At 44.7% G+C, this 19,345-nt stretch overlaps 1 protein-coding gene across 5 annotated transcripts in view; it reads left to right on the top strand.

The window, feature by feature from the left end:
- Nucleotides 1-19,345, top strand: part of LARGE1 (LARGE xylosyl- and glucuronyltransferase 1) — a 645,964-nt gene that overhangs the window by 365,895 nt on the left and 260,724 nt on the right. For all 5 annotated transcript variants that reach the window (XM_033232744.1, XM_033232741.1, XM_033232742.1 and 2 more), the window contains one exon: nucleotides 921-1,092. In XM_033232744.1, the coding sequence (XP_033088635.1) occupies nucleotides 921-1,092 (172 nt within the window). The remainder of the gene's footprint in view (nucleotides 1-920; nucleotides 1,093-19,345) is intronic.

The following is a 19,345-nucleotide window of genomic DNA, read 5'->3' as shown; positions in this document are numbered from 1 at the left end:
TCCTGGTAAGGTGGCCATATTCCCCATTTTAAAGGGTTCTATTAAAAGGGTTACCTGCTTGAAAATAAGTGTGCTTTGGCTCCCATGGAAACTCCCCATAGCCCACGATGATCTTCATAAATGACTGTGCATATATGAGAGCTTTCATCACACTGGTGCTTTTATTTTTATCCTTGCCTTTGGCCACAAAATGGCACCCGTGCGTGTGCCTCGCTGATGACTCTGCCCATCTGCGAGCCATTGATTGTTCCATTATATTATGTGAGGATCACAATGTCAGTGCTCCATGGGTGGTTCATTTCTGTCCTATGTGTGTGTCCTCTATTGCTGTCAGGTGAAGAGTGTCGCATGATGACTAGGTCCTCCTTGTGGGTTTATCTGAGAATAAAGAGAAGACAGTAGTAGCAATCTATTCAATTACAGTTTTAAAAGAATAAGCATAAGCTTTAACAATACCATTACCCACTAATCTTTAATGACACATAAATGGAATATGATGTAAAGAAATATATGTACATAGGAACAATTCGATATTGGTTGCAAAAGCGTATGTAGTGGGATTCAATTTTTGGACCTTTATGTTTTTGCATATCGTTTTTTTCTCTAGTGGATCTATTTAATTTCTATAATGACAAAAGTTTTATTTAAAAATCTCAACATAGGATTTGCAGTAATAATTATTTTACAACTATTACTTTTCCTTTCCCTTAATTCAGATACATTTTCCTCCAGAAAACGTCACATGTCAAAATGCAAATTATATAAATCTTTAAAAGAAAACGCATTCATTTATTCAACAAATTTGTATTGGATACTTTTTGTGTGTTAGGCCCTATTTATGATGTTTAAGCAAAGAATTAATATAGTGATTTTTCTTTTTTTCCCTTTCTCCAACTCCCTCTCTGTCTTGTTCTGTCTAGTCTGAAGTTTCCTGGATCCCCAATAAACATTACTCTGGGATTTATGGTCTGATGAAGCTCGTCCTGACCAAGACTCTTCCTGCCAACCTGGAGAGAGTCATCGTCCTTGACACGGATATCACCTTTGCCACCGACATTGCAGAGCTGTGGGCTGTGTTCCACAAGTTCAAAGGTAATAGTAGCCCATTTGCTTCTTCCTGATATCCTTGTAGGTATCACCTTGCCAAGAGTAGGGGTTGATTGTTTAAAAAAGGTGAGGTCACCTCAAATGAGGTTGTGCTAATGCGGTAGGTAAGGAATTACAAATACGGTTCAATATCAGCTCTGCTTGGATTTGAAAAATAATAGAGTAAAACAGAAACGTGTTTACATTTCTTTAGTAAATGAAGATTTTTTAACAGATGAATATCAAATGTGTGTATTTTGTATGCAGATAGTGGAGTGTTCACATACTGGTGTCAGGACGTGTGTTCATTGGTTTTCGTTTTATCCACGGATAGTCTAATTGCCAAGAAAGCCTGTGAGGTAGTAGAGATGAGTATTGATTCTAGAGTTTTTGAAAATGTTCTTACAGCTTTTGCTTTCATTAACGTTGTGGTTTATCATTTTAAGGAGATGTATGTGTTTGGCTTTACAAGACATTCTTTTTAGTCTGGTGGGTTTCTTTGTAGCTATTATTGTAACTCTCGTCACAGCCTCGAGGTACCGGAGAGTACCTAGTGGGAAGTCGTGAGCTCGGTAGGTATATTAACTGTGGCATGGATATGTGAGAGAAGTGGCAGGTTAGCACAAATCTCAGACTGTTATTTTAATACCTCTCTCCCAGATGTCTTTTTAAAAATTATATTATTTTAAAAATTCTTCTATATTGGATGAGTACATTGAGAAAGAAATTCCACAGTGAAATTTTTCCTTTTTTTTTTTTTTAATTGCACACTGGCCCCTTCTGTGTTTAAAATGCCTTCTGCCATTCCTTTTAGCTCCATATGCTATGAAAGCAAGACACTACTTAATGATTTCAAATCCCAGCATTTTCATAAATCGCGGGATATTCCTGTTGGTTTCTGTTTCTATTCATGAACAGAGAGTGAATTTCCTTGCCTGCCCCGGTCACTCCCTGCTTCCTTCTCAGGGCGTCTGAGCTCTGGGCTAATTGAGGAAAGTCTTCACCAAATCATGGGAATGACGGTGTGATCCCCGGGACTCTTTCCCTTGTCGGAATCAAAATTTACTTTTCTTATTCATGTCAGTAATGACACTGACAATGACCTCATTTCGGACAACTGTTGAAACTGAGTATGTCACAGCTCTCTAATCTTCATAGAACGCGTGGACATGTCCTTTTGTTTCATAAAGAAAGAAACGGAAGCTCAGAGGGATGCAGGCTTTCCCCAGAGGTGAGATCAGAGTGCCTGTGTCTTGGCTTCCATCCGCTGCCCTTTTCAAGTTCCCCTATCGTGTCTGCTTTGTTTTTCTCTTTCTGATCACAGTGAACTCACGAGGGGCAGTTTTTCTATAATTACATGGTGTTTTATTCATTTCTTTATGCTGATGTTGAGTGTTCAGTGATACATGTCTTCAGCCAGCGTTTGTTGCATCCCTACTGGGTGTCAAGCAGTATGACTGGCTCTGCAAATAAGGAGATGAGTAATGAGAGGACAGTGAGAGTTGTCACCTCTCCTAGAGGGGTTAGAGAAGGTAGCTGGGAAGGTGTCACGGAGGAGCTCCTAATTGTGCTCTGTCTCATCGGATGAGAATGGTGGTCGTATGCACTAGACTCCCACATTCTCCTTTGGGAATAAAGACCTTCATTACCCCAGCTGCTGGGAGTAGTCCCTGCAGAAGAGGCTCCCCGGCATCGGCCCTTTTTGCAGTTGCCTTAGTTGAAGTGAGTGGCCATGCCTGTGGCCACACCCCTTCCCGGGACGCCACACATCATGGAATGACTGATGGACATGAGATCCTGCAGGATCATCTGCTACACTCGGAGACTGCCTCACAGGTCGATTTTCCCCTCTGCCTAGTCCTTCTTTCCCCTTCCCTTTCATAGGTGCTGTTCTCAAGAGCTCTCTCTAATAAACCGTGTATGCTGACTTCCATCTCAGAGTCTTTTTCCAAAAATAGTCAACCTGCACCATACGATTAGAGCTATAAGTCTCCGTTGTATAAGTATAACCACCATAGTCACCAGAACAGGTCATCAGAAATTGTAGAGCTGTAGCTAGGAAATCACGTTTATTCTCTTGCAGCTTGCAATGGCTATAGTGCTAGTGGAGCTCTGTAGCCAATAACAACATGAATTATCATGGTTATTTTAAATACACTGATATCATCCATTCCAGGGAAGGCACCAGAGCTTCTTGTTGCTCCCGTAGCTGGCCCAAGGACTTGATTTGGAGGACTCTTAGATTCAAGGCAGCTCCTGGGGCTGAGCAGGGTATATGGGCCAAGGTCAGGACAGGGACAAGGTAAATTTGAATGCAAGGAGCTGAGTTAATGGACTGCATTTTATTTGTTCGTTCTTTTGTTGGTTTATTTCTAGCATTTGTTAGGCCCCCACTGTGAAGAGGAATACATTAGATGCTGTTGTTACCTAAGGCTGTTGAGAACACAGCACCTGCCTTCAAGGAACTCAATAACAAGGCAGAGTGTATTGCGCGTTTATCTATCACCAGCAAAGGAGTACAAAACATCAGAGGTTTTCCCATGCCCACACTAATTTTTCTGGAAAAATACAGAGATGAAAAGAAAATAAGTAAGCTCATCTCTTCTCCATATGTGCCTGTTTTGTATCGCTTTTGTATGTGTGTGATCGTTTTTCTAAACCGAACTATCAGAAGCCAGGTCATGGAATAGGAAGAAAGCCTGTTAGGCCCGTAAATGTAGAATGTTCCGATCCGAGAGAGAGTGTCCTTCATAAAGGCAATTGTTGTTGACATCTTTCACTGTAAACAGTTGGAGTGATGTTGATAGAATGTGGCCTGGCTAATTTTTCTCTCTGAGAACACCTGGTTGTCTGGGGCTGCAGTGGCTCTTGGTCAGATCGCGCATAGACTAGATTCCTTTGTGGTGCTCTGTGAAAGCCCCTTGTTCCTAAATTCATTACTGGGAGAATTACGAAGAAGCCTTTTTAAGGACTTAGACCCATCCTCAGCCTCTACCAGAAGAAGCCTCTTGGAGATGTCCCCATCTTCCCTGAGCTCGACTTCAGCTAAGTAGCAGATACCTCCCTCCCATGTCAGTGGTTTGCACCTTTCCCCAGACTGCATCAGCAGCTGGAAGATTTTCAGAACCACCCATTCTTAGCAGAAAGAATCAGACATACCATTATTGGCCAGGTTCAGGAGCCACCCATTCGGTCAATATTTACTGAGCTCCTTCTAGGTGCCAGATAGTTTTATAACTGTTGGGACTGTTGGAAGAATAAGATTGTTTGGAGAGCCCCTAGCTACACTGGGGTGCTAGTACCAGAGTGGCTAGCAGCCCTGTCCTAACAGAAAATTCAGGGGAGCTGAACGTGGGTATGGTATGCTTCTCACGAGATACATCTGGTGTACCTGGCAGGGGTCCCTCATATGGGAAACTTATTTTTATAGACAGATGTCCTTATAGCTCTTGTCTGACCTGTGTTCAGTTTACACCTGTCTGACCACCAACTACTCTGCCACCGGGAACCTGACCTTGTCCTCTCCCTGGCGTACCAGGGAAAACCGGCCTGGGGAAGCCCCTGGTTCTTCAATGGAAAGTGCAAATTCAGCACCCCCTTACAATGGAAACAAGTTCAAAGATTTTTTTACCTCTTCTTTTTTTTTTTTTTTTTTTGATACAGAGTCTCGCTCTATCGCCCAGGCTGGTGTGCAATGGCGTCATCTCAGCTCACTACAGCCTCCACCTCCTGGGTTCAAGTGATTCTTCTGCCTCAGCCTCCCAAGTAACTGGGATTACAGGTGCACGCCACCACACCTGGCTAATTTTGTATTGTTAGTAGAGACAGGGTTTCACCATGTTGGCCAGGCTGGTCTTGAACTTCTGACCTCAAGTGATCCACCTGCCGCAGTCTCCCAAAGTGCTGGGATTACAGGCGTGAGCCACTGTGCCTGGCCGATTTTTTGCTTTCAAATCCTGAGCAGGGAACATGCAGTGGATCAGGAAGGCAGTCCTCCATCCATGGTCACACGAGGCAGGAACGAAGAGTCAGGCACAGAGAAACACCTAGCTGTAGATTAAGCAAATAGGGTGTGGGTCACTGTGAATTCAAGGGCAAATGCCTGAATATTCCATTTAAAGAAAGTGGGAAAAGTTGGCCAGGCCCAGTGGCTCATGCCTGTAATTCCAGCACTTCGGGCGGTCAAGGTGGGCAGATCACCTGAGGTTGAGAGTTCAAGACCAGCCCGACCAACATGGAGAAACCCCACCTCTACTAAAAATACAAAATTAGCCAGACATGGTGGCACATGCCTGTAATCTCAGCTACTCTGGAGGCTGGGGCAGGAGAATCGCTTGAAACCAGGTGACAGAGGTTGCAGTGAGCCGAGATCGTGCCATTGCACTCCAGCCTGGGCAACAGGAGTGAAACTCTGTCTCAAAAAAAAAGAAAAGAGAAAGAAAGTGGGAAAAGCAAGGAGCCCAGTCTACATCCTGATCTTCCGCCACCAGCTTGTGCCACCCCGGTGTGATGTGGAACCCGAAACCCTGTCAAGGGTGACTGAGCCCTGGGTCAGTATACGAAAGTTAAACATATGTTCCAAATGGATACGAGGCAACAGAAAATTATAAGAATTCACTACAAAGCAAAACCCAGTCCCTCCCCCTGTGGGACGGAGTGGAGGGAGACAGACAACAGAAAAATAAACAAGTAAAGTATATAATGTGTTAGAGGTGATTGGCGCTCTGCCTTTATCCAGGGGAAGAGTGCAAGGCTCCCTAGCACTAAAGGTAGCAAGGATGAACTTTGCAGAGTGGAGTGGCCTGTTTCAGGAACGAATGGAGGTTGGATCAGAGCAGAGGGAGCCCAAGGGCATGCTGGGGGGGCTGCTAATTTCGGGTCATAGGGGCTACAAAGGTCAGGTTGTGGGGACCTTATTTGTCAGGCCATGAGAAGACTTTGCCTTTCTGTTCAGTGGTTTGGGGAGCCATTGGCGGGCTTTGAGCAGAGGCGTGATTCAGTCTGATTTAATATTGTTAATGACTTACCCTGGCTGCCCTTTTGAGACTAGGATGAACAGTAAAACCTGTCCTCAAAGGTTTAGGAGGTAATCCAATCATCCAGGGGAGAGATGATTTTGGCTCAGACCCAGGTGGAGCAGTAGAGATGGTAGAAGTCATCATATTAGGGGTGCATTTTGAAGCTCGAGTCATTGGGATGTTCCATTGATTGGATATGGGGAATGAAAAAAGTGGGCTTGAGGATGACCCCATGGTGGCTGGCTGGGTGAGATGACATCTGTGAGACACAGAAGACTGCAGGAAGAACAGGGTGTGTGGGAAGATCAGGAGTTTGGTGTGAGGCTTGTGAAATCTGAGATGCCTAACACACATCCACATGGAGCTGGTGAGGAGGCAAGTGGCTAAATGAGTGTTTGTAAAACACAGGGAAAGCTAACTACCGTTTCTTAAGCAGGTCTTAGGTTCTGGGCACTGAGCTAGAAGCTTTGCACACTTGAAAGTTAAATAAACTGGCGGCTTACTCCTGTAATCCCAGCACTTTGGGAGGCTGAGGCGGGCGGATCAGGAGGTCAAGAGATCGAGACCATCCTAGCTAACACAGTGAAACCCCATCTCTACTAAAAAAATACAAAAAAATTAGCTGGGTATGGTGGTGGGCGCCTGTAGTCCCAGTCACTCAGGAGGCTGAGGCAGGAGAATGGCGTGAACCCAGGAGGTGGAGCTTGCAGTGAGCTGAGTTCGTGCCACTGCACTCCAGCCTGAGCAGCAGAGCAAGACTCTGTCTCAAAAAAAAAAAAAAAAAAAAAGAAGTTAAATAAACTGGGCTCAATAGAGATTAAATTACATGCTCAGAGAGCTATTACATACCAAAATTGAACCCCAGTCCATATGGCTTTAGATTCTGTGCTCTGTCCACTGACCCAGGAGGCTGTGCTGCGCTTAGAACAGGTGTGATTGCCAAGTACCTGTCACCTTGGACCCCTGTGTGCCTTGGTTTTTACTGCACAAAACACTGGAAATAATATGTGATTGTCATCATTTGGGGAGGCTGTTATGAAGACATAAATAATACATGCACACCCATAATCTGAAGCTTTTGGAAGAAGGCCGTGCTGAATATTCAAGATAGTGTTTTGATCCATAAGCACAGATGCCTCCTCTCTAAGAGGGTCTTCTTGCCACAGTGTAAAATTCTGACCCTAAGCAGGTATGGTCAAACTATCCGGCATACGTGGGCACTACCTTCCTCACCCTCATGGCACCGCAGATGTGCCATGCCACTGGGTATCGTTCAGGGCCTAATAGACTCTGTGTGGTTCCTTACAGCTAACATGTTTAAGCACTTAGTCTGTGCCAGCCACTCTGTTAAGTACTTTATGGATAAACTTATTTAATCCTCACAACCCTCCCATGAAGTGATTACTGTTCATGTTCCTATATTAGAGATTTGGGACCTGATGCTTAGGGAGGCATAGTTTACCTGGAGCCTCACATGTCTTAAGTCATGAAACTGAGATTTGAACCCAAACGGTCTGACTTTGAATCCAGTCCTCTTTACTCTGCACCCTTCTTTCCTTTGAAGAGGAGTAAGAGAAATCATTGTCATGTGGGTGAAGTTAAGAGTGTCTTTGGAGAGACCAAAGTTAGATTCGTGAAAGAACTCAAAGTGATCATATACACCAGTTTGTAGAGGGCGGGCCCAGGGCGATCCAGGCATTTAGAGAACAAAGGCAGGGAAGCAAAATTAGCATAGAAAAGTGTAGTTTTCCTAGGATTTGAGAAATAAAATCCCAATCTCCAGAATTCTGGCCCAGCATGTGACTTCCCAGAACATTGTCTTTAAGTAGCTAGAGGTGGGGTCCAAGAGCTCTACCTAGAGACTCAGCATGTCCAGAGAATAAGTCAGGATCGCCCTGATGACTCCATCACCACGGGCACATGCAGTGGCCTGAAGGTTTGTGTCCTCGCAAAGTTCCTGTGTTGAAACCTAACCCCCAGTGCAATGGCATTAAGAGTAGAGCCTTTAGGAGGCGATTAGCTCATGACAGCTGTATGAGTGGGATTAGTACCTTTGTAAAAGAGGCTTGACATACCTTGCTCACCCCTTATATGTGAGGACACAGTAAAAGGGATACCATCAGCAGGGTGCAGTGGCTCACGCTTGTAATCCCAGCACTTTGGGAGGCCGAGGGCGGTGGATCACCTGAGGTCAGGAGTTCAAGACCAGCTTGGCCAACATGGCGAACTCTGCCTCTACTAAAAATACAAAAATTAGCTGGGCCTGGTGGTGCATGCCTGTAATCCCAGCTACTCGGGAGGCTGAGGCAGTAGAATCGCTTGACACTGGGAGACAGAGGTTGTAGTGAGCCAAGATCACACCATTGCACTCTAGCCTGGGCGACAGAGCGAGACTGCATCTCAAAAAAAAAGGGTACCATCAGTGAGGCAGAGAGTTCTCACCATGCATCTGATCTGTTGGTGCCTTGATCTTGGACTTCCCAGCCTCTAGAACTGCAAGCAATACATTTCTGTTTTTTATAAATTACCCAGTGTCAGATATTTTGTTATATCAGCTCAAACTGAATAAGACAGCAATCTTAGTTGATTTAGGCTCAGAGAAGAAATAATGCTAGCGGGGTCTTTGTGAGAATTGCACAAGATAATGTGCATTATTTTTCCACATTCCATTTTCTCTAAGGACTCCTGCCGGAGTGAATGGGATGACGGCGGACATCATTAATGTGTGTCTGCTCCATTAGCTCACAGTTCTGTCCACAGAGCCATTGGGGCCATAAAATAATGTAGAAAAGCTGAACATGAAGAACATTGAAGTATTACTTTTGAAAAGTAATACATTTGTAGAAATGTTATGCTTATAATCAGTTGCCTCGAAGGAGTTTTTAACACTCTTTGAAGTTTCTTCAGGTCTCATCTTTCTTTGTTACCTTGCCTCCCTGCCTGTCTCCTCTGATGGAATTGGTGGAGTCAGAAGAGCTTAGCAAAGAAGAGACCAAGTTTCAAGTCCCTGCTGGTCTTCTGTATCAGCAGGGTGATCTTAGGGAGGTCGTTGAACCACTCTTGACCTCGCCTCTGCACCTGCAGAAAGAAAATACTGACATCTGCTCAGAGCAGTTGTGTGAGATTTGAGGAGGTGATTCAGTGATCCTAGTACCCAACAGACACTTGGGCCTTGCGTGTTCCTTTCCCCTTTCCTTCCTCCTGTCTCCTGTGGTTACATTTGGTATTGTCCCGTTGGCCCGTTTTTCCTCGACTTTAAATCTTTCTCCTTTCCTGCCTTCCCTTATCTCCAAATGAAACTCAGTGTGCCCCGCCCTGTTAGCCCATAGAAAAGGAATCAAAGAAGACCTTATAAGACAATCCCATGACCTCATGCCAGTCAGATTTTCCTGATTAAAGCCTTCCCTTCTTGGCTGACCCAGTGTGCCCCTTTCTAGGGCTCAGCATAGACAGATTTCCACGCATCTCACATTCACTCCTGACAGTTCCTAAACTTCAGAGACTGTTTTGCCACGGGGAAAAAAAATAGAAATTTTAAAAGATGAAATTCTCAAAGTCCTGTAAAATGACACCAACAGCTGGTGTCTGTAGAGGCAATGCGCTCTTATCACAGAAGGCACTGGAATTCAGCTGGGAAAAAGAGAGGCTGGGCTTGTTCTTGGTCAGCAATCATCCTGGGCATTTCTTTTTAATCTGTGCTGGGCCTTTAGATGTTCTCCTGGGCTGGGCACAGTGGCTCACGCCCATAATCCCAGCACTTTGGGAGGCTAAGGCGGGTGGATCACCTGAGGTCAGGAGTTCAAGACCAGGCTGGCAAACATGGCGAAACCCTGTCTCTACTAAAAATATAAAAAATTAGCCAACCGTGGTGCCGGTCACCTGTAATTCCATTTACTTGGGAGGCTGAGGCAGGAGAATTGCTTGAACCCTGGAGGCAGAGGTTGCAGTGAGCCAAGATTGTACCACTGCATTCCAGCCTGGGTGACAGAGCAAGACTCTGTCTCAAAAAATAAATAAATAAAAAGTTCTCCTGCACTCCCAATATTGATAAAGTTGCCTCCTCACTACCAGTTTTCATGGTTTTGTTTAGGTCTTTAAACGTCCTCTAGCTCCTAGTTGATTTTCCACTTGGAGAATTTTGATGACCTCTTCCATTATTTCCTCCTTGTACCCTCCTGCTTTCTCCGCCTCTCTTAACCAGCCTGCCTTCTACTCAGAATCAGAAACTAGTGCTTTGATTTTCTTAATAGATGCTTCCGTTGCTTAATAGGTTCTTCCATTGGTCCAGCCCAGATGTACACCACTGAAGCAACCCCAAGGATTTTTTCACTGGCAGAATTGGGTGAAGAGGTTTCAATTATTTTCAGATTAACTTTAAGCAAATCTGCCTTGTCTTACTATATTAGAAAGATCATTTAACTTCTCAGAGCCTCGTTTTTGTTGTTCTGTAAAAGTGAGGGAATGATGCATTAATAACTGCCCCATAGGCTTTATTTTGGTGATTAAGTCAGATAATGGCTCTGTATTGCACAATACCTAGTAAGTGATAGTTCTGTTCTTTTCTTTCTGTGTCTTAGGGGGGTTTGTTTGTTTGTGAAATAGAGTCTCACTCTGTCGCCAGGCTGGAGTACAGTGGCACGATCTCTGCTCACTGCAACCTCTGCCTCCCAGGTTCAAGTGATTCCCCTGCCTCAGCCTCCCGAGTAGCCGGGACTACAGGCGTGCACCACCACGCCTGGCTAATTTTTTGTATTTTAGTAGAAACGGGGTTTCACCATGTTGGCCAGGCTGGTCTCGATCTCCTGACCTCGTAATCTGCCTGCCTCGGCCTCCCAAAGTGCTGGATTACAGGCGTGAGCCACTGCAGCCAGCCTCTTTCTTTTTGTTTTTTTTCTTGCTCTTCAGCCTGAAATTTTGGAGAGTTCACGGACCAGAAACTAACCCTAACCTCTACCTACCTTCCTGAGTTCCTTTCTCCCTCCTTGCCTCCCTCCCTCCCTCCCTCCCTCCCTCCCTTCCTTCTTCCTTCCTTGCCTGCTGCACCCATTCAGTCATTCATTCTTTCATTAATTTACTACATTCTGAGCCTCTTGGCCTGCCCTAGGCCTGGGGGTAAAATATTAACTGAGACAGACCCAGCTGTATCCTCCGGTTGCTTATATCTATTAAATGTGTTTTATGTGTCGTGCCCTGGACCATCTCCTTTAGCCTTCATAAAAAACTCTTTTTTTTTTTTTTTTTTTTTGAGACGGAGTCTCGCTCTGTCGCCCGAGCTGGAGTGCAGTGGCCGGATCTCAGCTCACTGCAAGCTCCGCCTCCCGGGTTCATGCCATTCTCCTGCCTCAGCCTCCCGAGTAGCTGGGACTACAGGCGCCGCCACCTCACCTGGCTAGTTTTTTGTATTTTTTTAGTAGAGACGGGGTTTCACCGTGTTAGCCAGGATGGTCTCGATCTCCTAACCTTGTGATCCTCCCGTCTCGGCCTCCCAGAGTGCTGGGATTACAGGCTTGAGCCACCGCGCCTGGCCCATAAAAAACTCTTTAAGTCTGTTGCCTGAAATCACTAACTACAAGTTAGTGGCAAAACCTGGACTGAAGCCAGGCTGATCTCAGAGCCCACACTTAACCACTAGATTCTAGATACATCTGAACACATAGTTACATGCAAGTCTAGAAAGTCTCTTGAAAGGGAAAAGTCCGGGTGAGGTTGAATCACATTTTAGGGAAAGCATTGCTTGTGAGGGAAGTTGGAGGGAGTCAGGAATCTCACTTAGGGCAGCATATGCGAAGACCTGAGATCCAGAGAGAGAGTGGTACAGACAGAAACCGAAAGAAACATTCAATCTCCTTTTTTTTTTTTTTAGATGGAGTCTCGCTCTGTCCACCCAATCTGGAGTGCAGTGGTGTGATCTCCACTCACTGCAACCTCCACCCCCTAGGCTCAGGCGATTCTCCTGCCTCAGCCTCCCGAGTTGCTGGGATTACAGGAATGCGCCACCACACCCGGCTAATTTTTTGTATTTTTAGTAGAGATGGGGTTTCACCATATTGGCCAGGCTGGTCTCAAACTCCTGACCTCCGTCGATCCACCTGCCTTGGCCTCCCAAAGTACTGGGATTACAAGCATGAGCCACTGCACCCAGCCCCTCAATCTACTTTTCAAACAGGCCAGACAAGCTTCTACCTTTGGTCCTCTGCTCTAACGTTCCCTGTACCTGGAATGCTTCTCTCTTCCAGATCATTCCCTGTCTCGCTACCATAATGCCCTTCGATTCTTTGCCCAAACCTCAGCTTCTCAGCAAGGCTTTTCCTGACTGTCCCATTGAATCCTACAGCCTGAGACACCATCCCATTTTTCTCCACTGCTCTTTCATTTTTATTTTTTTTCAAGAGGACTCATCACCTTCTAATGAGTATGTAATAACTTATCAAGAAGGCTGCTCTGCCTCACCCCATAGGCAGCACAGACCCAGGTACCAGGATACAGCTGGCTCCATCTGGTTATTGTGTGTTCTTTCTAGGGACCTCCCACAGATACCAAAATCTGCAGATGCTCGAGTCCCTGATATATAAAATAGTGCATTTGCACATCATCTGTGGACATCCTCCTGTATGCTTTAAATCATCTCTAGATTATTTATAATTCCTCATGCAATGTAAATGCTAAGTAAATCGTTGTTAGACTGTATTGTTTAGGGAATAGTAAGAAGACAAAAAAAGTCTGTGGATATTCAGTACCGATGCAATTTTCTTTTCAAATATTTTCAGTCCAGGTTGGTTGAAGCCACAGATGCAGAACCCATGGGTGTGGTGGGCTAACTCTGCGTAAGCACCAGGAAGGCAGGAATCTTTGTTTTGTGCCTAATGTGTCCCAGCACCTAGAACAGTGCCTGACACATAGAAGGTGCCCGATAAGTATTTGTCAAATGAACAAGTAAAATGGATGTTTCTTGGTGAAGTGAGTGGTGGGAAATAAGGCAAGAGAGGTATGAAGGGTCTTAACTAAGTGCTGGCGTTGGGTCTTCTCCAAAGGTCATTGAAATTCAGTTCAGAAGATTTGAAAAGATCCCTTTGGCTGACGTGTGGGGATGATCTGAAGAGTGAGACAGGAAAACAGTACTTTCAAAAAGAGTTGGCAGCAGGTAGGAGGCTCCAGTCTCAGCAAAAGACCATTGTGGCCCATAGCCGGATGTTAGCCTTGGAGGCACAGCGAGGGATGCAGATTAGAGATGAATGGGGACGTAGAGTGGATAGCACCAGATGGTGAGTTCGGTTTCGGACATGCAGAGATGGGGTAAACGGGTCTAGATCTTACAAGAAGGGTCAGGGCTAGGGATGTCTTCATTTTTTTTGTTCTCAAAAAAGGTCTCTTCTGAAATAGAGCTTTTTTGGTGTTAAAATAGATATTCTCACCAGATGGTTACAGTTTCCTTTTCTGGATGGCCAGGTGAGCCCCATTGTAGAATCCAGTGGGGGCAGCCCTGTAGTGCCTCATACAATGTAAATGCCCCGCAGGGAGAGCTGGGGGGTAGGGGGGCGCGGGGGAGGATTTGATGAATCTAAAACGGGGCTCATTGGATGGGGGCAGGATGAAATCAGCAAGCGCAAAGGCTGGGCAAGGTGTGATTGGCAAGCTGTGATTTGCGAGGAGGAGGAACAGAATGGATGCCGAGCAGAATTCATGAGGCAGGATCCCTGGACTCGCCCTGATTGTGTCCTGAGCTCCTCCTTGTACGGCCCACATCCAGTGAATGGTGTTCGCTGCTGCCTCCAGCTGCTGCTGCGTTGTAAAGCCAGCCGTGCCCTGGGTCCCTGGCTCTGTGCTGCTTACTGGGTGGGGCAGAGGAGCCTCTTGGATCCATCACCGGGATTCCATGGACCTCTCTATCAGTTTGGGGACTTTCTTAGATTCACAGGGCTCAGACTCTCAGGGAGGTGAGCTGGAGGACACTTCTAGGCTCCTCACCAAGGGGAGGAGAGACATCTCTGGAGGTAGACATGAGATGTTTTTTTCCCCACTCCCTTTCCCAACTCAAGTATTCACTCCAAGGGTGGAGGGACAGATGTGTCAAGGGCCCTTCCTTGGGGTTGCTTTGCATCCTCTTGCCATCTTTGCAACATTGGGGTGTTGGGCTCAACTCTAAACCTCTGTCTCCTGTGGGCAAGATGGGGAGAATGATACTCCTGGGGTATTGGTGTGAGGGTAGCATGACATGATACATAGCAAAGTCTTAGTGCTCTTCCTGACACAGTAAGCTCTTGACAGTGTTAGCTTCTGCTGTTACTAATATTAGAGCTATTTTGTTTTGTTTTGTTTTTGTGACAGGGTCTTGCTGTGTCACCCAGGCTGGAGCGCAGTCGTGGGATCATAGCTCATTGCCACCTGAAATTCCTGGACTCAAGGGATTCTCCCGCCTCAGTTTCCAGAGGAGTTGGGACTATAGGCATGTGCCACCACGTCCGGCTATTTTTTTTTTAATTTTTTATTTTTGCAGACACAGGGTCTCACTTTGTTCCCCAGACTAGTCTCAAATTCCTGGGCTCAAGCGATCCTCCCGCCTCAGCCTCCCAAAGTGCTGGGATTACAGGCGTGAGCCGCTGTACCCAGCTGAGACATTTTATTGTAATCACAGTGAGATGGCTGTCTACATACCTCTAAACAATTCAGGATGGGAGAGGTTCTTAATATCAGAGGAGACAATACTAGGCCTTGGAGTAAACACATTTCCCAGAATAATCTCTATCAAGATGGAGAAAAAAGCCTGAGAAATGGTTATGGAAAAGCACAGGAGTTGGGGGTTTGCTCCTGATTGGAAAGAGCTGGCCGTGGGTCCCAGTGGGGAAAGTACGGGCTGTAGAGTGGGCTGATTCCGAGACCTGAGTGTGAGGCCCCACTCTTCCGTGCACTTTGCAATTCAGCTTCTCATTCTCAATGGGAATATTATGTTAGGAGGAAAATATGTAACTCACCTAGTATTTTGCAAGTATTTTGCCCTATTATCTCAGTTCTGTGATACAGGACTTTTCACATTTTCCCATGTCCGAAATCAAGATGTCACTCACCAAAGCAACTTGACAGATGGACTTTTTCTCCTGGCAAATGTTTTGATATATCGTACAATCAGCAGCCTCTTAGAATCCAGAAAATACGTTGTGATTATTTTTATTAGCAGTATCTCTGTAGCTTTTCTTTTTATCTTTGAGTTGTACAGGGGAGAAGGAGGGCGAGTAGGACCATAGACTGAAGAAGAAAGAGCGGAGTCAGTCAAAGAGAGGATTTGGGGGTCTTAGCGACTATTCCTTGATTAACTTTTATTGTTTGACCACAGGGTCCTGGAACATGTGCACCATTGCTGTTTTGTTGTTGTTATTGTTGTTGTTGTTGTTGTTTTCTTCTGTAAATATCCTGCTTGTGTCTCCCATGTTGGAATAGGTGCCATCTTTTGGTAAGCCTTCCCATGTGGAGACCGACTGCCTGTTTCCTGGAAGCAAGTGTTTGTATAGGTTGGGGTCAAGGAGAGAGGGGAGGTCAAGGGGCAGAGTTGTGGTACAGAAACATTTGGAATTTATTTGAGAATATCAGGAAGAAATATTGAAAAGCAGAACAGCATTAAATCCAGAACTCGAGGAAGCTGCTCTGCCATGATGTCTCTTCTTGCTCATTCAGACATTTATAAATATTTATTGAGCACCTACTTGTTACCAGATGCACAAGTTATACTCTTTAATACTCAGTCCGTTAGAAATTCATGACTGACTTAGCCTTCCTTGAAAAGATCTGATATTTCTGGGAACATTTTAGCATTACATGTGATTAATGTGAATTTTTTAGCTAGATCACTGTTTTTTTTTTTTTTTTTTTTGAGACGGAGGTTTGCTCTGTCGCCCAGGCTGGAGTGCAGTGGCGTGATCTCTGCTCACTGCAAGCTCCGCCTCCCGGGTTCACACCATTCTCCTGCCTTAGCCTCCCAAGTAGCTGGGACTACAGGTGCCCACCACCACACCCACCTAATTATTTTTGTATTTTTAGTAGAGATGGGGTTGCTAGATCACTCTTAACATCAGCAGCCTTGAGTTCAAGACATTTTTATCGCAAACACAGCTATTGTGGATGCATAGAGGGGACAGGGCTTTCCAAAGACATTCTGGACAAAGAGGGTGAGTGAGTAGGTTAGGACCTAATAAAGGCAATAAATCCCTTAAGGCAAGAAACAAATGCTTGTTGAATGAATTTGTGGAGATAAAGTCCACACCTTTAGAATCATGTGCTAAGAAAAGCCAGTTTCCTTTTTCTTGTTTATTCTAGATGTATCTTGGCTGGGAATCCTACATGAAAGTTAGGGTTACTCCTACTCTATGTAAGCAACAGGCCAAATTGAATTAATAGCCATGTGAAGGCTAAACAACAACCTCGTGATCATTGACAGCTCTGCCTTTTGAACAGTAATTCTGAGCCATGGGGAGGAGGGTAGCTGAAGTATTGGAATTACCTGTGGGGTCTTTTCAAATTGCACAGGTTCGTGTCCACTGTCATCCCTCCACAGTGGCCTGCTCATCACCAGTGACTGGAGAATCTTTGCCTTAGTACAGGGCTTCTCCATGTTGGCACTATTGATATTTTGGGCTGTATATGTCTTTGTGTGTTTTTAACAGTTGTGCAAATGTGTGGGGTACATATACAATTATATTACAGGCGTAGATTTTGTAGTGGTGAAGTCATGGCTTTTAGGGTATCTATTATACAAATAATGCGCATTATACCCTATACCCATTAATTTCTCATCATCCACCCCCTTCCCATCCCTCCACCCTTCCGAGTTTCCATTTTCTGTTTTTCCACTCTCTACATCCATGTGTACACATTTTTTAGCACCCGTTTATAAATGAGAGCATGTGATAGTTGACTTTCCCTGTCTGGCTTGTTTCACTTAGACAGTAACCTCCAATTCCACCTATGTTGTTTCAGAAGACATGATTTTATTCTTTTTTGTGGCTAAATAGTATTTCGTTGTACTGTGGTATACATCTATATACCACATTTGCCTTATCCATTGATGGGCACGTCGGTTAATTTCATGTCTTTGCTACTGTGAGTAGTGTTGTGATAAACATGAGTGCAGGTGTCTTTCTTATATAATGGTTTTTTTTTTCCTTTGGTGAGATACCGAGTGGTGGGATTGCTGGATTGAATGGTAGTTCTATTCCTAGTTCTTCAAGAAATCTCCATACTGTTTTCTTCTAATTCACATTCCTACCAACAGTATATAAGAGTTCCTTTTTCTCCACATCCTCACTAATGTCTTTTATTTTTTATCTTAGCAGTGGCCATTCTGACTGAGTTTAAGATGATAGCTCATAACTTTTTGTGGTGGAAGGGCTGTCTTTCACACCGTGGGATGTTTAGCAGTATCCCTGGCCTCTTCCCTCTATCCCATGCCCCCCAGCTGTGACACGCAAAAATATCTCTAGGCATTGCCAAATGTCCCCTTGGGGAAATATCTTCCCTTTTGAGAACCACTTCCTTAATGACCCACTGTTACTGATGGAAATGTGTAGGGTCCTTGAGGAATGTGTAGTGGACTTGGTGGTTTTAAGTGGTTAATAACGACTGACCCAAGAAATGAAATGTAAACCTTCCACAACCTCTTTTTTTTTTTATACTTTAAGTTCTCGGGTACATGTGCACAACGTGCAGGTTTGTTACATATGTATACATGTGCCATGTTGGTGTGTTGCACCCATTAACTCATCATTTACATTAGGTATTTCTCCTAATGCTATCCCTCCCCCCATCCCCACCCCGATGGACTAGATTAAGAAAATGTGGCACATATACACTATGGAATACTATGCAGCCATAAAAAAGGATGAGTTCATGTCCTTTGTAGTGACATGGGGGAAACTGGAAACTATTATTCTGGGCAAACTATCGCAAGGACAGAAAACCAAACACTGCATGTTCTCACTCATAGGTGGGAATTGAACAATGAGAACACTTGGACACAGGAAGGGGAACACCACAACTTCTTTTTCAGTTCATAACTCATAGTCCCCGATCCATGTGTTCTTTGACTTGACTTCTTAAACTCCTGTTGTATGTGCTTCTGACTTCCTTCTTATTTGTAATCAACACTAGCCTCAAAAAGATGCATGAACTGTGAATTTCACTTCCAGGGGGCCACAGACAGTTGAACATCTAGTAGTGAATTTCCTCTTTCAGATGATAAATAAATACATTCATTCCCCTGGATCTAGAAGGACACACAATACCAAAAGAAAGTGTGATCGAATTAACCAGACTCAAAAGCATTCACATCCACAGAAGGGCACGGATTCAATTAGGATTCATTAGAATATATGATCTTCCCTCGAAATTACAAGAGGGCAGAACTTGCAGCTCATCTGCATATCCGTGAAGAGGGGAACCAGTGTATGCCCTTCTATGACTATCAAGAGGACACAACCTTTTTTTCCCTCCTAAATGCATATAGACAGATTATTAGAAGCATCTAATATATGACAGAGACATACGTGGCCTGTCAGTGAAGAGAAATATGCTGGTCTCTCCTCTGCATCATGCACTGGGCTTGCCCATCTGGAAGGATGCAGCAGGCAGAGCTATGTATGCAGGGGCCTTACTGAGATGAATGGAGGGGCCTTTTAAAGGAACACTGTCAACCAGAGTAGGTCCTGGTGGAAATTACCAGCGTCCCTAGAAGCAAAGGGATGCTTTTTTCATTAATAACCACCTCCATCAGAAAAGGAAGGTCTGGCTTTTATTTTCTTATTTGCCTTCTAATGAATTTTAGGGACAAAGAAGGCATGATGAATTTAGGCTTCTCTTCTTTACTGCTTAGATGTCAAAAATTACCACAGGTCATATCCCATGGTAGCAAAAATTCTTATGAGATAAAAGAGAAGATTTCCCAAATCCAGCCAATAATCCTCTTTTTATATTTTATTGTTGAGACGATGTATACTACAATATAGATAACAGAGGGAGCCTGTATTAGTCTGTTCTCACACTGCTGTAAAGAAATACCTGAACTGGGCGTGGTGGCTCACACCTGTAATCCCAGCACTTTGGAAGGCCGAGGCAGGTGGATCACTTGAGGTTGGGAGTTCGAGACCAGCCTTACCAACATGGAGAAACCCCGTCTCTCCTAAAAATACAAAATTAGCCAGGCATGGTGACACATGCCTGCAATCCCAGCTACTCAGGAGGCTGAGGCAGGAGAATCG

Source organism: Trachypithecus francoisi, unplaced genomic scaffold, assembly GCF_009764315.1.
Source record: "Trachypithecus francoisi isolate TF-2019V2 unplaced genomic scaffold, Tfra_2.0 Lachesis_group14, whole genome shotgun sequence".
Taxonomy (NCBI): domain Eukaryota; kingdom Metazoa; phylum Chordata; class Mammalia; order Primates; family Cercopithecidae; genus Trachypithecus; species Trachypithecus francoisi.
This window is presented reverse-complemented; position numbering and strand designations above follow the sequence as displayed.